We start from the raw sequence: 19,919 nt of genomic DNA on the forward strand, positions 1-19,919 counted from the left end.
CCTGATTGCAATATAAGAGAGCTGGGTATGTTAGTCCATTCTCTCTCTGCCATGCTGCTGCTGCTGAGGCAGCCCTCTCTCATCTTTTCTCTATAACCACCCGTTTTAGGTTTGGTTTAGTTCTGCTGTCCTATGTTATCTTTATACCTTGTTTCACATCTTACAGCATATACACTCACATTCATCACTCATACTTACACCACTGACCACTGTTTCCCCTAGGTTGATTGCTTTGGCCTAGCAGCAGTGCCCAGGGGTCATATTCCTCCGTTTTCTATTTCTCTGTTTAGAGTCTGCAGGTTAGGCTAAGGCCATATTCAGACAAAATCCCATTCATTTGAATGGGGGTAGTGCGTTTAAGCTGTGGCCGTTTTGGCCGCTGCAGCACCACACCGGACTGCGGCTGGAAAGTTGAGCCAGAGTCAACTTTTGGAGAAATGCAACCCAACGTCACTGCGGCTGAAGGCTGCAGTGGCCAATCACAGCCAGAGATCAGACTGATCAGAGCTGTAAACTCTGCCATGGGGGAGTAAAAACACGTTACTAGGAGGGGAGGACATTTCTCTTTGTTTGATAACGTTAAAAGTAAAGTAGACTGTGCTGTCAACTTCCCAACTCATTTTAAAAAAGACGAGAGAGAGAGAGAGAGAGAGAGAGAGAGAGAGAGAGAGAGAGAGAGAGAGAGAGAGAGAGAGAGAGAGAGAGAGAAAGAGATAGAGAGCACCAGCACCAGCTGGTGAATCAGATCAATAAAACTTTATTTTCTGATTGTTTCACAGCGGTTACGCTCTAGAGCATAAATAAACACGCCCACAACCCCACACACTTCCGCTCAACCCTGCGGCTGAACACCACACTGCCTGATTTAGTCTGAATACGGCCTAACCAATTGTTGCTACCTTTGGGGCTAACCCCCTCCACTTTTCCAGCAGTTGGGGAAACAGACATGACTTTTCTTGGTCTTGACAAGCTGCAACATTTATTAACTGACACACTGTAGTCTGTACTGTACATTTACTGCCAGATTGACACCTTACTGCTAACCTTTTCCTGTGCTCCGGCATACCATCACTTTTCTGCCACTCGCTCGCTCACTCAACCACGCCCTCACCAGCTACGCCACATTTTATGCACTGTCCTGTTCCTTAAAAAGGAGCTACACTACCAAGAGTTTCCTCGGCAACAACACAGAGGTTAACTCACGACTCAAAACAGAGTTGTACAGTGGCTCCCAAACGCTATTGATTTCCGAATGAATGGATGTTTGGCATTATTTTTGGCATTACAAAATATTTTTTTGGCCTGACAGGGGTTCTCAGTGGCCTGGGGGCCCGTCAGGCCTGTACTATTATGGGGGAAACACTGGACCATACTGACATCCATATCCCATATCTTATTAATCCTTAATTGGCACATTAATTTACTTTGGTTTAATAAAACATTACTTACTACATCTCTCTGTCAATAAGATTTTTTTTTTGTGAGAAAAAGAGTGTTAGTGGAGCTTTGATTTGAGATTATTTTATCACAGTACAAACTTCTGAGGACGAGGACGCTTAATAAAATAAAATAAAATGTAATACAGACTGATCTGTTCATTTTAATACATTTATATTTATTGAAATGTGGTGACATCTGTACATATAGAGCCCTAGAGGCAGCGCTGTTGTTCTGTCCAGTAAAAACAGGAGGCTTCACTTTACATTCAGACAAACTAATGTGGCACCTACAACTTTTAGATTTCATCTGTGAGACCAACATTTATATTCCAAAAGGAATTATATCATATATCAAAATGCTGCGGAGAGCCAGTGGTAAATCTCCAAAGAGCTGCACAGATCAGTTGATCAGATCACGTTCTCCCCGGAACGACAATGTGTTGACTGGCCGATCATCTTAGGAGTCGGGCTGCTAACAGCTGAGATGACCAGCTGGTCTCACTCAGCCAGCAGCTCTTCACATTCAAAATTCAAGATTAATTTATTATCATTTTACCACACAAGATTGTATAACGAAATGTAGTTTGTAGTCCTTTAATGCTACTCACAAAAACAGAAATTATATAAATGGATTAATAAATAATAAGTCATTAAAATAAAACTACTTTTTATGAGTGCAGAGGATGAATTGAGGAGTCTCACAGCCTGAGGAAAGAAACTGCTCTGTAGTCTGGTGGTACTACAGCGGATATTTCTGTATCTCTTGCCATATGGCAGCAGGGTAAACAAGCTGTGGTTGGGGTGGGTATTGTCTTTTAGTATCCTTTGGGCTCTATGCCGGCACCTCACCTAACCAATATCACTGATGCTCAGTAGATGGGCACCGATGATGTTCTGGCCGGTTTTAATCACCTGCTGCAGAGCCTTCCTGTCTTGGGCTGTGCACATCCCATGCCAAATTCTGATGTTTCTAGTCAGGAGGCTTTCTTTTGTTCCTCTGTAAAAGTTAACAAGAATTTGGGATGGGAATTTTGCCTTCTTAAGTTTCCTTAAGAAGTACTGTCGTTTATGAGCTTTTTTTTCATGTCTGAAAACGTCTGAGCAGATTTACAAACAGGCGTGATTTGGATAAACCGACCACATATTGCGAATGTACATGGTTACTTTCTAACCTGAAAAAATATTTAAACTTCATAAAGTGGCATATTAACAGTCCTACAGCGAAAATTACGACAGCTTGTAACCTGGCTCATCTGCGCCATAGCACAGTATGAAGAGATGCAATGCATTTTGGGACAGTTTGTTATATTGATGCTTTCATCATACAGAAGTGGGTGTGGTTTCATCTAAACTGGGTTGGAAAAATGATAGACGCCACTGGCTCTGGTTCTAAGCTGTGATCATCCTCTGGCTAGTCCCTGCATCTGTGCGCTACAGACCGGTGTTAGCGCAGCCACACACATGCTCTCTCTTGACCGCACACTGAGCTATTCCTGAAAGTAGCTACGCTACTTGTATAACACATTTTAGTGTAGAAAACATTAAAATACTTACTAAAACCCTGCAAGTTATCTCTGATAAGTTAGTCTATGTTCTTAACACAACACTGTCAAAATACAGCTGAGTTGTCAAGGTTAGCTGTACAGAGCTGTGTGCTATTTACAGTGGAGTACCTCATAAACAGTATTATTGAATTATTAAGAAAGCCCCCTCATCAGCTACCACCACAGACAGAATCCAATGCTATGGGAAACACTGCCCTGAGATATGGACATAGTTACAATTCAGGGAGAAATAGTACAAGCAGAAACAGCCACTGTGATATGTTTAATGAAAAGCTGCAGACAACCAACACACCTCCAACAGGTAAACAACTTATTTTACTTTGCCATGCTGTATAATGGAAAAAAACACTCACAGCTCACAGCACGCCAGCTCGACTTGAGTCATGGCTCATCGTGACAACCCCCCCAAAAATGGAAAAATGTTGTAAGGTTAGCGGAATGCAGCAGTGAACTTGCGTGGAGCACATGACCATATAAAGAAATCCCTCACGAGCTGACGTCAGCTTGGGCCGGTGGTCTTTGCTCACAAGAATTACTTCTACATATGTTTACCTCATTATTTGATACTTTGGCCACATTTAATATGAACATCCAACATTGTAACATTATTTTTATATATATATATATATATATATATATATATATATATATATATATATATATATATATATATATATATATATATATATATATATATACACACACACATATATATATGGGTCAATGACATGACATGCAGAGTTTTGTGTCCGAGGGCACTACTTTGATTTTAAATAATTTTAAATGATTCATAATAAGCTTCATTTTATTCTATTAAACCTATTTATTATTATCATTATTGTTATTATTAGTGAACATATTTCTAGTTTATCATATAAATTATAGATATTTCATGTTTTTCCATCTCAAACCCTCAAAATGTCAGGTGGCGCAACCGTCCGAGGAAGTTAACACTATATGAAATGTATTAAATATGTAATTTAAAATATGAATTAATATAACATAAATATGGGGGCATAATTTTATATTGAAAACCTTTCAAATAAACAAAGTTTAATAGTTTAATTGTTCTTAAATTGTTTGGAATATTAAAAACAACTTTGTCTGGAAATCTGTATATCTGAAATGTCAGGGTGGCGCAACTGCATTCATACAACTTATTTTGAATTGAAGAGAGAGATGAGTAAACAGGATATTGCATCATCTAAAGGATCCCAACTGACCTTGACTGATGAGTGAAAGGTATCTAAATCTCTCTCATATATTGCTAAAAAATTGCTATTTTCTCTTCATAGTTAGACTTGTGCTGTTTACATGTCAGGTGGTACAACCAATATAAAACTAAGAAAAAGTTGTTTTAGTCTAAAACTCTTTATTGTATTGTAAAAATGAATGAATGAGTTAGCTAGCAAAGTCAAAAGGTTAAATACATATCCAAGTAGATGCCTGAATAATTGGGAAATAATAGAAAATGTCAGGTGGCGCAACCAGTAATTCAGGGGGTGCAACCAGAAGGAATGTAGTTTCTTGATTAAATAAACATGTTAAACTGAGATATACAAATGTATATCATTAAATATATTAATTAAATGTATACTATACTTTATATAATTTATATAATATTTTATAATTTATATAATTTATACTTTTAATGCCCAGCTCAACCACAAAATAGTAATGTTTTAGGCAGAGTAGACACTCTCAGGTATACTTGCTAAAAAAAATTACTTTAAAAAAAAAGAAGGAAGTGTGTTTTTTTTTCAAGAAACTTTTGGTTGCACCACCTGACATTTTTTGGCTGGTGCAATTGCAAATATAGTCTAGAACTGAACTAAATCCCTGTAAATGTTGTGCAACCATTAAGACTTGTTTAAACCCACTCTTCCAACATCAAATAAATGTATTCTGTACATTTTTAAGGCATTATAAAAAAATTAAAAAAAAAAAAATTTAAAAGGCTTATTTGTAATTGACCCATATATATACAAAGAGAGAGAGAGAGAGAGAGAGAGAGAGAGAGAGAGAGAGAGAGAGAGAGAGAGAGAGAGAGAGAGAGAGATTAAGGAAAAGCATAAAAGGTCTTTAAGGTGGTGGAAAAGCACCAGCAAGGTGAAAAAGACAATAATAAAATAACTATTTATGTCATAAAGCAGAAGAACATATCCTACCTTTCTGGCCAGCAGACCTTTCCTCCTCATGCCACAGGCCTCCAACTGAAGGCGTCCTCGCAGGGCCAGTTCAATCAGCATGCACCCTCGCAATCCTGATGAAATGCAGTCGTTCCAAAATGAGGTATAGCCCTATATCATGGAAAAGAATCAGAATTCTGGTTTGTTAAAAAGTTAACATGCAGTTAACAACAGTTAAGTATACCCAAATCCAGAAGCTACGCCTCAGTACAAATGAAGCCAGAAACAAAAAGTTTAAATAAATTTTTTAGCGCTAATGCAGATTCAGCATTATACCATATATGCAGAAAGGAAAGCAACCTAGAATGCCTCTAGCATTGGCCTCACAAGTTCTGTGTTACTGAAGCAAAACAAACATCAGTTCACCACAGTACTGCACTCAGTCATTACTTTAGAAACATCCAGCAGCACTGTGACTGTGCCTTGTCATAGATATACTTAACATTGCTATGATGTGTAGCCTTGGGTCTTCTCTCCAGAGTACTAGATAAGTATTAGTAAGAATTATTAAGAATTATTAGTAAGAATGAAAATTGTAAGTAAAAATGTTATATATAATTTTTTTAGGGGTCGACTGATAATCAGATCCGACTTTCAGCATTTTTACAACTATTGGAATCCTTATTTTTTTATCTGATTGCTGATATGCGCTACTTCAGCTCTGATGCAGCAGCCTCTTTCTGTCTGTAGTCAGCACTCTGTGGTCACCAGCACTGTCCCACCTACAGCACCACAGCATCTGATTGGTTACACATCACGAGAAATAGCCTATCACCACTGAAGGCTGTGCATGCTGCTGTGCCAGAGACCTGCAGACTGAAGCAGCTCCAGTGAGCAAACAGAGCTGTGTTTCGAAGGTGAGGCAGCAGATATTGCTGAACTTGCAATTAACATCACAATCCTTTATGCTGAAGTTTCAAAAACACCACAGTCTTATGATCTATTTCTATGATGACAAGCATGCCTGGTTTCCCAGTTACACTGCTGAAAATGCCTGAATAATGCACTTTTTTTTTTGCAGTGATATAATGTACATTAAGTTAATGTTGAGTCTCATATAGCTAACTTGAATGTGATAGCGAAGGTTTACAAGTTCATTTGTTGAACCATAATTTAACCACCTGACTACAGAAAAAAAAAATTGACTGGCTATAATGTTATTACTTGCACATCACTTAACAAGGCAGGTCATACTCTCAGTCTCAACCCATAACTACTAGTGATGTTAATGAAGCGTGTCCTGAAGCTGTCTCTGAATCTGTTTCTTGTGACTGTTAGAGAAGTGCTGGATTGTTTTTAGAGACTTTAGATTAAATGGGACAGTTGTCAGTTGAGTTGAATGGTCATTTCTATTGCTGTTGTACATATTCAGCTATAGTAATCATTAGTAATGAAGTAGCCAAGTTTTGAATGACGTTCCCCGCTATCACATGTTGTTAATGTATAACTGTTTGGCTGTAATAAATGAAGCATAATTGTGCGTTCTAAATTTTGACACCAAGATTTTCATTTTTACTGCACATGTATCATCATCTCATTTTTTTGACACTGATCAAAAAATTACTTCCCCAATTTCTAGTCTGTAAACTTGACGCAGATTTGTCTTTTGAGAAGACAAGAATGTTTATTTCTCATATATCATGATTTTTTTATAGGTTTTGAGAGGAAATGGACCAGCCATCTGTTGGGACTTCCAGACACAGATGTCGGTATAACTATAACTCACATCTTGGTTACATACAGATGATCTCCATTCAAATAATAATGAAACTGGGGGCACCAGTGATGATATGGATCAGTTTTATATTTGACTCAATTTACAGCAAGTTGTAGATATTAGAGCCCGACCGATACATTGGCGGGACAATTCTTCATGCAAGGCCTCCTCAATAAACTTTACATTTATTTGTGAAACAGTCAGTAAAACCATTCTAGTGAGTGAATGAACAACAGCTCTATCATTTTCTCGTCAGTGTAACACTGACAGCTGCTATATAAAACACATGCTTACAGTTTCTGTTGCTAAATTTGTTAGCCATGAAGCTAGCTCATGTCATGGCTTGTGAGTAGTGTGGATGTTGGCTAATGGGTTGTTAATGGTTAGCGTTATACTTATTCTAGCCTAAATATATCCACAACTCACATTTTAGTGTGTGGTAGTACAGTTATAGTGGATGTATTGGAAACACATGTCTGATTTTCACTGCAGATATTATATCGGTAGTTTGTCTGAAAAGTTAAAGGCTGAGACACAGTGCCTTTTCAGAGTTATTAATCCCCTCAACTAATGTCTGATCATCACATAAAACATTCTAGCCTGAATCGGCTAGAATAGGTAATAATGGAGGGCAGAGAGATTATTAGGCAGAAAAACACAAGAACTAATGTGTGCACATTGAGAGACGCAAATGACAGTGAAAACTAATGCAGTTATTTGTCTTGTTTCTGCAGCAGCATTCACTCTCAGTAACTGTATCAGTTTATTGTATCATTACACACACACAGTAAACGACTTTTTCAATCTGCTGACATAAATGGTAGTTGGCAAATGCTTTTCTGTAGCTTTTGTTGTATAGACAGAAATAAAATCGTATGGGTAAAAGGATAAACTGGAAAAATTAATACATGAAAATAAACAGTCTTTGATGACAAGCTATTGTTAATCACAGTAACTTAATCAAATATTAATTTAGCCCAATACCTATTACATAAATAGTTGTCTATAAAAAGGAGAACATTTGCTTGCTTGCCAATTATAATAACCATCAGTAACAATAATTATTATTATTTCAATGAAGTTCACTGCTGCTATTAGTTACGTTTTTGATAATAAAACAAGTGTATTTTTCAACTGCATAATGTCCTGCACAGTATATATCTCTTTCAGAACTCTTCATTAACTAAATGTAAGGGATCCATATAAAGATGTTTATGACATATCATTATCAGAATGTTTAATCCCATATCAAAATTGTAGATCTTTGTCTTCAGTTTGGTTTTTAAAGTTGGTTGTTGTTGTTGATCAGAGTGAACAAATCCTAATTCCCTCTTATGTTTTTCTTTGAGTTTAAAAAAAATGACTTGAAACAATACAAGGGGGTGCCAATACTTATTGATGGGTACTGTATTGTACCTCTCTCTCAGTAGTATTCTGTTTAGTCAGTGTTAAGATCACAGTACAGAATGACCCTTGAACAGCAGATTAAAAGTTTCACTTTGTGGCAATACTCTGCGTTTCTTGAAATGTACATTTACACCAACAAAATTACCCCGACCACTGACAAAAAATGTTTTATTGTTTACCTTGCTAGCTGTTAAGCAACTGGTGCAATAATAGGCACACACGTCACAAGAAAGACTGTCAAAAAACAACATTCAGTTCACAGACCGCCACAGTTAACTGCATGTATAAGATCGCTTCATAGCAACATAGCGTTAACCGGGATTGATCAAAAGACTAAACGTTCGTCAGCTCGGCTGGCATTATAACAACCAAGAACGCTAGCTAACGTAAAAGCTATGTCGATTAGCAAAATATAGCTAACGTTGGCTTGGGTAACTTCCCATCGTTTAACGTCAAGGTTTATCTTAATTTAACAGTCTCAAAGACCATCAGATTTTACCTCTCGGTCCTTGAGTCCTAACAACAGCACTTCTTCCATCAAAGTGAGACGCGTTTCTTTGGAGTCTCCGGTATCGTCGTCGTCCTGCTCGTCTCCACGTCGGGGCTCGTCGTCCTCCTCACCGGACGGACGGTCTTTGACGGCGGCGTTGCGCGAGGCTTCGGTCCTCCTCTGCACGAGGCCTGAACTCCGCTGAGTCAAAGAAGTCATGCCGGCTAGCTAGCTAAACAACGACGAAAACAACACGCCTCGGACTCCGCTGCCCGAGATGTTTGACTCAATTACTTGATGAGAACCATATAGCTGTAACGAGTGTTTTGCGTATGGACTACTGCTGTCCGAGCACTGTTGTCATCTGGAGTACTATTCCCTTGCCTTGACTCTGTCCGCAGCAATATAATGTCTATCTAATATGGCGCCGCGTGGTGTATGTGGTACCGACCTTATCCAGCAGGTAGAGGCCGAGATAACCTGAATACCCGGCACAGACAGGCTGCAAGTAACTTTAAGTTCGGTTTAATGCCATCAGGTAATTTCATTAACTAAATACAGTCACACTATTATACCAAAGCCCTTTCATCACGCACCATTTTATCTTATTCATTGCGGCACTTGTATATTGACGCTATTTAGCCTCTTTAATAGATGTAGCCAAACCCTCGTCATCATCAAATACACAAATAGGCTCAACTCAATCCTATAATTGCACAGTAGAGCATTACAAAAGACCCGGTAATACAATGGCAATGGCAAAAATATAAAAGGACACCAAGGATCAAATAGGCATTTACTTCAATATAAACATTTCTGTTTACATGATATAGTATAAGATGCCACGTTTATTGCGATACAAATAGCTATATATATATATGTAATGGACATTTCTCCCTATCTCCTACCCCCATTCAGTTGAGTGGAATTTCTTTTGTGGTGATTTAACACGTCTGTTAGTCATCGGGGGCCTCATTTATAACTTGCGTATGCACAAAAACGGGGCTTGAAAGATATGTACATCACTCCCCATGAAAAAGTTGGAAATTATAAAACAAACTTATTTCTCTCATACTCTCAACTCTCAACTGCCTCAAATTGTTGTAAATCTGTCGTGGCCGTGAAGTGCAAATCACAACAGCAAATAGGAAAATACAATAACAAATCAAAAAACACAATGGCATAGGTCTATAGGAAATCACAACAGCAAATCACAAATCAACAGGAAATAGGAAAACATAACTCACAAAACAGCGAAATATATATACCCGAGATATATAGGGAATCATAACAACAATTCACAAAACACAAATAAAACACAACAAATTGCGATTCAAATTAACAAAAGAGAAAACATGACAACAAATCAGAAATCACAACGGCAAAACAGAAACCACAACCACAAAACAGAAAACACAACGGCATTAACTTACATTGGAAAAGGTGGGTACCTGCTCAAGGATCATTGCTAACTGGACTCACGCACTGTCCGTCTTTTTAACAGGAATGAAATGTGCCATATGCCTTCATCTGTTAAACTTGTTTGACAACAGGATAAACAAATGCAATGCATGATACAATGCATTAGTCTGTTTACACCTGGCATTAACATGCGTCTCCACGTGTCGTGAGTGACCACTTGTGATCAGATCTCACTTCTCCACTCTATATGAAAATAAACATGGACATCATTTCCTTTTGCAAAGACCAAATTTGTTGTTGTTTTTAACTGGCGGGAGGATATGGAGTTATATGCAACAATCTCCCCAAAGCTGCATCTCCCCATTGAGAGACGCTGTGCGCATTTAGCCTACGCACAAGGCACAGCAGCATAACTTCATTGATTATTTAAATCTCCGACACACTGACAGCATCGGTCAGGATCTAATGTAAATTAATGTCCTGTGTTCGTCTACACATACAGTAGGTCAGCTGTTACACACACAGTCCAGGTTCATACAGTGAAACTGTTTAAAGTAAGGCAGCCGTCCTCCTGATAAATCCTGAGCTCATTTTGTCGAGCAGCGCAGCAAAACTAAAAAACTGTAGTTATCAATTTAACAGGACAGAGGAAATTATCCAGCAACGTTTAGCTTCTGAAATATTTTTTAGACAGACAAGCGAAAAATGAATGGTTTCATTTCTATTCCAGACGTCAATTAGATGAGGGAAACGGGTTAGTGGAACGGGAAAAACAGGAAAAAAACGAGAAGTGGATTACATTTTTTAATTCACATGAAAAATGGAAAAACAGAATAATGCATGTCTTTATCCTGTTATCAAATTTGAACACAGCTTTGGACGGAGGGTTCACAGACCAGGAAGCAGCAATGCACTTCTTGTACCTCGTCTGCTTGAAAATTTAGGACGTTAGCTGAGTAGGCGGTCCTTTTGGCCCAGGACACATTGCGTTTAATACTGCTAAAAGGATGTGGCTACATGCGGCCCAGACCACCTTTGCATGTGGTCTCAGTGCGTCCTCAATGTTTCTTTGGTGCGTTCACACCTGTACTTAGAGCTGTCCACTTGTGATCGGCCCGAGACGCATGATAATGCCTGGTGTAAACAGGGCCTATGTGTCATTTAGGCCTCAATTCCTGTTGAATGTAGGCAATACTACATAAGTGAAATATAATTGCAGCAATACATTTAACAGAGGGCAACTGACGTGGATACATATTTTCATGAATAATGGAAATTGCATGTAGGAAAAAACTCTCACCTCCTGTGTCCTCTGTGTGGCGCTAGACAACAACCACTAAACATACGTCACTCTGTATATCATGTGTAGACAACACCATTTAAATTTCATGTTAATGATCATGTTTTTCACATACGGCTGATTTCCCTTTGCCAGTAGGTGGTGCTATGACTATGAGTCAATATTGACATGTAGGTGTGTTCATGCCTGGACTATTATCAAACATGGGAAATTTGGGGCACATTGGACAATGTAAAATGGAGTTACAACAACTTCCTGTTTAATGCCCCCAACATGTTTTGGACAAAATTCCCCAGCACACCATGCTAAGGGTGTTCTATGAAATATAAAAAGCTTCCCAATTTAGCATTGCAAATGCCTTAAATTGTAACCTACCAAATTTGAAGTTGCTCGGATTAAATCTCTAGGAGGAGTTTGTTAAAATACAACGCCTGACAATGGCTTCACTTTGCGAAAAAATGCAGTTTATTCAAAATGGCTGACTTCCTGTTGGACTTAGGGTGTGGCTCCAAGAGGTCTTTTTAAGTCTGATGGTACGTCTGCCAACCAAATTTCATAAATCTACGTCAAAATTAAAGCTGGGGGCTTTGACTTTGAAATTTTCTAGGGGGCGCCTTGAGCCATTTTGCCACACCCATGCCCAAGACCCATATCCGATATCAAGTCACACCACTCTTGGTACATGTGCAAAGTTATGTGAGTTTTCGAGCACACCTAGCACCTCAAAAATGCTAAAAGTAGTTAGGGGGCGCTATAAAGCTGATGTGCCATGCCCAAGCCCGATTATGATACTAATCACAATACTTACTAATTCGAACATAGGTACAAAGTTTCATGAGTGTTTGCACAACCTAATGGTCTCAAATGTGTTCGTAATATGAAAATTGAAGCACAAAATCAAAAATGGCCGACTTCCAGCTAGGCAAAAAAATTTGAAAAAATATGTATTGTGTCGATAATGATAAGAGCAAGGAACTCACTGTATTTCATGCACATCAAAGAATCTTTGTTCCAAAATCAAAATCAAAAAATCAAAAATCAAATCATTTTGCATTTTAAAAATGAGGGATATTTCTTACAAGTGTGGTGTGCCTTTATTTTGAAAGTTTGATTGACAGGTGTGTAGAGACAATAAGTAACTGCAGCTGGAAACAGAAAAATAGTCATATATTTGAATTGAGAGTATGAGCGAACCCACACCTTTTTGAACATTTACTGCTTCCACATAGTTTGAGACACAGACTTTGAACTTTAAATGAGTCACGAGACTTTGACCTACAAATCTTGAATGTACATGTTTTTTCTATCTTTTACTGATTTAGAGATATTAGAGTTTGACTTTTAAAGTCTTTTCTTGCTCTTCCTGTGATTTTATAATGAGTGTGTTTTGCAGAATGTTTCACAGCACTGAGGGAGTGACATCATTAGGAGCAGGTGGAGAGGAGGATTTTAGAGTACACTTCTTGTGAAATCTTCTCATAAGTCTCCCCGTGACTTTGGCCAAATCTTACATTAAAAATTATATTTTAGTAGGAAATTTCATGGCAAATCCATTGATACAGGTTTGAAAGTGGTCAGACTTATAGTTTAGACGTCAGGCGCCTCTGTTTGACACAAAGTTCATGCCTCCCCATTGTTTTACATTGTAAGAGTGATGTGGCACTGCAACTTTGAGGACTTATAAAATCCAAACCGTTTAAGTTATTACAAAGTTTTTAACAACTTTTTTTCAGCATAGTGTCATAAGACATCTATTAAAGTTTGAAGTTGATACCATTAACGCCCTTGGAGGAGATAGCGTTTGTTCGAGGGCCAAAATTGGGGCAAAGTCTTATTTTGAAAGGCTAATTGCGGACTTCCTGTTGGATTTAGGTCAGGGCTGTCATCTATGATTTGTAGGTCTTGATGAGATAAATAATTGAGTTTTGGTTTGATCTCTCTACAACATTCCCACAGGCTGTGGTGGCCATTTTAGTTACATAGGTGGCGCTAGAGAGCACATTTTGGCACTTTGGGGGTTAATTTTACATCTTATCAAATTTTTCACCAGACCTGATGTGTGTGCCAAATTTGGTGAGTTTCTGAGCATGTTTAGGGGGTGAAAATTAGGGTTTAAGTGGCGCAATAATAAAGACAGAAAGAAAGAAAGAAAGAAAGAAAGAAAGAGACAAACAAACAAACACATGAGAAACAATAGGGTCCTAGCCCTGCTCAAAAGCTTCAGGAGTTATCATCGTCAAGGTCTTACACCTTGGCTGACCAAATTTTATGTGTTTTTTGCTAACCTGCTAGGAGTAGTTAGCAAAAGAGTGGCGCTTAAGACTTCCTGTTGCCAGTAGGTGGTGCTATGAATATGACTCAATATGAGCCTGTACTTGCCCTCAGACCTGGACCCTTATCAAGCATGGGAAATTTGGAAAAGATCTGATCATGCAGAGTCAAGTAATAACACTTTGTTTGTTCATGGGGAAACATCGAAATTCACTGTGCCACCACAGGAAAGGCGTCCAGTGCTCAGGCCCTAATAAAACTACTTCCTTGAATTCCAATAGGGCCTTCGCACTGTCGGTGCTTGGGCCCTAATAATTCCTTCAGATACAATAGGGCCTTCGCAGATAGGAGTGTGGTTCGATTGAATGTAAAAATGGCTTGCCATAGGAGCAAGTAGGTTTTCTCTGAAGACCGTATATATAGGGTTAATCAGGGCAGTTCTAGACTACGGCTACATAATTTATCAGTCTGCATCAAATACATTACTAAAGAAGTTGGATACAATTCAATGTCAGGCCTTGAGACTCTGCTGTGGTGGCATAAAGACAACCCCAGTTTCAGCAGGTTTCAGCATGGCTAAATTCAGCCAGGATAACTGGAAAATCCCCGTTTAATCCCAGCTATGTAGGTTTTGTGCAGTAGCCCTCTGCTTTTCTCGGGTGTATTGACAAATATTTTGGTGAAATGTTTTCAAAAATTGAATGAAATAGAAAATTTTTGTTTACAGCACAAATTACATTAAGACATGTTATATCACTGCAGACGCACCATTCTGGACACCATTTTGAAATGTGATATGTAGTATCCAAAGAATGTCCAAACTGTTTCCCATTTTTCTTTCTATTTTTTAAACTTCCTGATAAAAATCTGTTAATGATGAAATTTACAAACCTTAGGTGTAGTTAGGTCTTCACATACTTTACCAAATTAGAGGTTTCTTCCATCTAAAAAAGCAATTTTAATAAACTAGTTTTTAATTTTACCTGAATGAATGATTTTTTTTTATTATTGTGTCATGCATACAATTATTTATACTTTGAAACTCATACAAATACATACAGCACAAATTTCATTCATATACAGTACAATTCCAAACAACAAAAAAAGTCCAAGATAAAAAGCATCTTAAACAACATTCACAATCAAATCATCAGACCTTCAATATCTACAAAAAAATTCTTAAATCCCTCTGTGTTTTAGGATCTTGGTGTTTAATTTTATTTTTAATGTTATTTTTTTCTTTGTTAAGAAGGGTCCTATATAAATTAAAGCTGCAAGCAGCGTTGGACGGGCCTTCGCGCCCTTGCGCACATCGGGCCGCGGCGCAGTCAGCTAAGCTTCTGGGAACCAAGAAAACGTTTGGAGATGATCAGTGTGAGAGTCTTTTGACACACAATGCTAACCAGTGTCTCTCTGTGAGCCCACCCCTCTGTTCACAGACAATTATATATATGAGGGATATTTCTTACAAGTGTGGTGTGCTTTTATTTTGGAAGTTTGATTGACATGTGTACTGTCAGGTGTGTAGAGACAATAAGTAACTGCAGCTGGACACAGAAAAATACTCATATATTTGAATGGAGAGTGTGAGCGAACCCACACCTTTTTGAACATTTACTGCTTCCACATAATTTTAGATACAAACTTCATTTGAACTTTAAATGAGCCACGAGACTTTGACCTACAAATCTTGAATTTACATGTGTTTTCTATCTTTTATTGTTTTTGAGATATTAGAGTGTGAGTTTTAAAGTCTTTTCTTGCTCCTCCTGTGATTTTATAATGAGTGTGTATTGCGGAATGTTTCAGAGCACTGAGGGAGTGACATCACCAGGAGCAGTTGGAGAGGAGGATATTAGAGAACACTTCTTGTGAAATATCCTCATAAATCCCATGACTTTGGCCAAATCCTACATAAAAATCACATTTTTTTGTAGGAATTTTCGTCGCGAATCCATTGATACAGGTTTGAAAGTGGTCGGACTTATAGTTTAGACGCCAGATGCCCCAGTTTGGCACAAAGTCCATGCCCAGAGATTGCCTCCCCATTGGTTTACATTGTAAGGTGTAATGTCGCACTCCAACTTTCAGGGCTTACTAAATCTAAACCGTTCGAGTTATTACAAAGTTTTTAATAACTTTTGCTCAACACAGTGTGATAAGTCATGTATTCAAGTTTGAAGCCGATACCATTAACGCCCTCGGAGGAGATAGCGTTTGTTCGGGGGCCAAAATTGGGGCAAAGTCTTATTTTGAAAAGCTGATTGCAGACTTCCTGTTGGATTTAGGTCAGGGGTGTCAGCATATGATTTGTAGGTCTTGATGAGACGAATAATTGAGTTTTGGTTCGATCTCTCTACGACATTCCTACGGGCCGTGGCGGCCGTTTTAGATACATAGGTGGCGCTAGAGAGCACATTTTGGCACTTCGGGGGTTAATTTTTACATTTTATCAAATTTTTCACCAGACCTGATGTGCGTGCCAAATTTGGTGACTTTTTGAGCATGTTTAGTGGGTCAAATTTAGAGTTAAAGTGGCGTAACAAGAAAGAAGAAAGAAACAGACACACGAAAAACAATAGGGTCTTCGCCCTTTGGGCTCAGGCCCTAATAAAGTCTTCTTGTCCACAGTGGCTGGCAGTGGCTGTTCAATCTGCTCTGCTCTGCTTAACCTCCTGGAGTGTTTAAATTGACTCATAATGCCACCTGCTGTTGTAGAAGACGAATTACTCAGGACATTTGTGAGAAAATCCTCCGCACAATCAAGAGGGACCTGGATGCAGACAAAATGGTGGACACAGAGGCAGACATCTTGGACCTCCGCCTTCGCAGGAAATCACGTGACCTTAGCAGCGGAAGTTTGTCCTCTACATGTTGTTTTTGCATGAACATCTGCATTGTGCATGTGTGGCAGAAAAGGTGAGAAGGTGGGAAGACTTTACAGCGGTGAGATACAATTGATTAAGGATCTTTTAAAAAGTTTGTTGGCTTTTTTAAGGTTTTATTCAATGTTGTCTGTTAAACTTTAACATGTCAAAGAATCCAGCAAGTACAGGTATAACGATATGGAGAAAATGATTTGAAAATGCAAAGCGGCCCCAAGTATTTAACGTTAACGATTTTTATCTTATTGTTGCAGGTGACGCAAGCACTTTTAAAAAATATCTGTGTAAATGAATCCTGAGTTCAAATGAGTTTAAAATGGATGCTGTACTATTGAGTACAAACTAACTAACTTAGAGATTGCAGTGTGTTATCGGATAAAGTCACTTTAATGACACCTCCACAATTTATTTGTTTAACCTCAAGATATGTTATTTATGAAGAAGGGATTTTGCTCAATTCAGCATATTAATGATATAATTTGCAATTAATTTAATACAGTTTCAGCTGTCAGACTTGCTTCGCTCCCCTGCAGTTGTCTGCAGTGTTTCAGTAAATGATTGTAGTAAATAACGCTGATTAACTGGTTGTAAAAGTCAAAGTAAAGCTATTTTGGTGAATCGCAGAGTAGCCAAATCTCTCGGTAGGCAGAATAGACTAATGACCAAACTGAATGGATGTTTTAAGTCATATTAGACGAGTAATGAATGTTTGTTGCTAATGTATTAAAAATTAAAACTGTTTGGTTTAGCAGCGTTTTCTCAATGAGAGAACAAGCTGTTTCTGGCTAAATTACCTCAACATAGTAGTGACGCCTATTATCACAGATTGCTAATACAACACATGTGTACAGATGATCAATTGGTTTATGGTTTTATTTTAGTTGTTTCTGTCATTTTGACATTAACTGTGTGCTTCTCTTTTCTTTCAATTCTCTGGATTCAGACGCTACACGCTGAACTTCCCCCTTCAGAGTGGTCGGACAGCGACTTCCAGTGGCAGATTGGTGCAACTGCAGCTGCATTTTTTGAATAAAACCAAAACTAGCAGAGAACAAAATCACAATTATATTCGTTTTTATTTCACACTTACTTTGACAATGTAAATGCATGTTCCCCATGAAAATAAAGCCTACAAAGCCCTTTGAATTGAACATTGAATTGATAGAGAGGGAATACAGGATTGTGCACAAATGTCCCTGTTTGATTTTGGTTTCCAGCACAGATTTCATGTCTTTTCCATAAGAGTACCTTGTAGGTTTACTGGGGGCAATTTGACCCCAAACATAAAAGATCTTTATTTTCACGTAATAGCTAGGTTAATTTTGATTTGACGTAGTAGGGGAGACCAGGTATGGTTGTAACATGGGTTAGTTGGAACACTTTCAATTTCTCCAATCAGGAACAAGTTACAAATCACCTGAGTCACACTGCACATGCTCAATTTAGTACTTGTTCAAAATATGAGGAAGTAGCGCCCTGTGGCAGAAACAGCCCATTTTAGAGAGAAAAACTAATTTTGAAGTAAGAAAGTTTTTTTTTTTACTTCATTTATTTTGTAGATAAACTCATCAAATTTAAATCATGTTAATTATGTGTCTGTGTAGATATCTTTCATGCAAGTTGTTAGTGCTAATGTTTTAGTTGTCAGCTGTAAGGTAAACTAGTTCATGGCTACAAGAGTCTGGGTTAGTTGTAACAACATGTGAAAAAATGTTGCAACCTACCCCAAGCAAAACATTTCATTATATTTATATGTTTACCTTGAATTGCCTAGGTCCTAATAGAGAAAGACTGACGGGCGGGTACCTCTCAACATTTAGAAGAGAGCATCAAAATATGTAAAAGAGCGGGGAAAGCTAAGATTGGGTTTGGTGTATGACATGTAGTCTGTGGGCCCACAAAGCCTGCACTCCAGGAGTGCCATACATTTGTCACCACTGTGAGTCTGACAGTGACTAACATACTTGACACACACAGACACACTCACACACATTTGCACATTTGTTTTCAGTTTTATTATTATGTTCAAATGTTAGTGTGACACAGAAACACACACACACACACAAACACATCCCAATTATGTTAAAGAGTCATTTAAGTGTTGAATAAAAAGTAAATATGATAATAATAATAATAATAATAATAATAATTAAAGCTGCAAGCAGCGATGATCGGGCCCTCGCACCCCAGCGCATGTCGAAGTGACGCTCAGTCGAAGGGCTTTTGTCAGTGACTTGTTGTGTAAAGTTTGAGGCAGATCCAACCGTGTACACTCAAGTTATATCAATTTCCTCTGTCATGGCGAAACATCAAAAGTCAACGCCACGCCACGGCCAAACCATCATGATCATACACTAGTCTAGATGACACACACTGATTTTGAAGTCCTTACCATGGATTCTGTAGGAGGAGTTCTTTAAAATACAAGGTATGCGAAATGGCCAAGAAAAGGCGAAAATGTACCATTTTTTTCAAGATGGCCGACTTCCTGTTCGACTTACAATAAGGCTTCAAGAGGCTTTTTTGTGCGTGTTGACATTATACATGTGCCCTGTGAATTTCATCTTTCTACGTTAATCTGGAAGGCGGGGCTGCAATTTTGAAATTTTAAAGGGGGCGCTGTTGAGCCATTTTGCCACGCCCATTCAAAGCGACCACATAGGATTTGAGCTGACATCACTCTAGACATGTGTGTCAAGTTTCATGACTGTAGAGCAATCCCTTCTCCCTGAAAAACAGTATCATATTTCATGGCGAAGGATGTGTCGCCATGGTAACAGCATTCAGGGTCATGAGCTGCCAAATGTAGCATCACCAAGGTCTTGTTTATTAGCTGACTTAATTTCAGGTGCATCAGCCAAATTTCCTAGGAGTAATTAGACAAAGTACGACGCATGATACTTCCTGTTGCCAGTAGGTGGCGCTATGACTTTCGCTAAATATGAGACTGAACATGTGTTCAGATCGGGACTCTTAACAAGCATATGAAATTTGGAAAAGATCAGACCACGTGGAGTCAAGTTATAAGGCATTGAAATTTCATGGCGTCACATCGAAATTGGCCGCGTCGCCATGGCAACACCTTTCAACGAAGGGTCACCAACTTCATAATATAAGATCTCCAAGGTCTTGAGGCTATTCTCAGTAAATTTCAGCTGGATTTCATCACCGTGCTGCCCACAGGGCGTCAGAGCGTAAAACATGTAACTTCCTGTTGCCAGGAGGTGGCGCTAT

The 19,919-nt window shown here is 38.4% G+C and overlaps 1 protein-coding gene and 1 long non-coding RNA gene across 2 annotated transcripts in view; one reads left to right on the plus strand and one right to left on the minus strand.

Moving 5' to 3' along the window:
- LOC122990622 (Golgi phosphoprotein 3) overlaps positions 1–9,219 on the minus strand; it is a 27,844-nt gene extending 18,625 nt beyond the window's left edge. The window contains exons 1-2 of the mRNA XM_044364033.1: positions 8,817–9,219; positions 5,173–5,304 (exon numbers count right to left, since the gene is read on the minus strand). Coding sequence (XP_044219968.1) covers positions 5,173–5,304; positions 8,817–9,026 — 342 coding nt within the window. The 5' untranslated portion in view covers positions 9,027–9,219. The remainder of the gene's footprint in view (positions 1–5,172; positions 5,305–8,816) is intronic.
- A 38-nt stretch (positions 9,220–9,257) lies between these two features.
- Positions 9,258–17,805, plus strand: LOC122990627. Its single transcript, XR_006405426.1, has 3 exons — positions 9,258–9,345; positions 16,432–16,719; positions 17,629–17,805. It is a non-coding gene; the product is annotated as an uncharacterized LOC122990627 (long non-coding RNA).
- Positions 17,806–19,919: the final 2,114 nt, after the last annotated feature.

This window comes from Thunnus albacares, chromosome 2 (assembly GCF_914725855.1).
Source record: "Thunnus albacares chromosome 2, fThuAlb1.1, whole genome shotgun sequence".
In the NCBI taxonomy this organism is placed as follows: Eukaryota; Metazoa; Chordata; class Actinopteri; order Scombriformes; family Scombridae; genus Thunnus; species Thunnus albacares.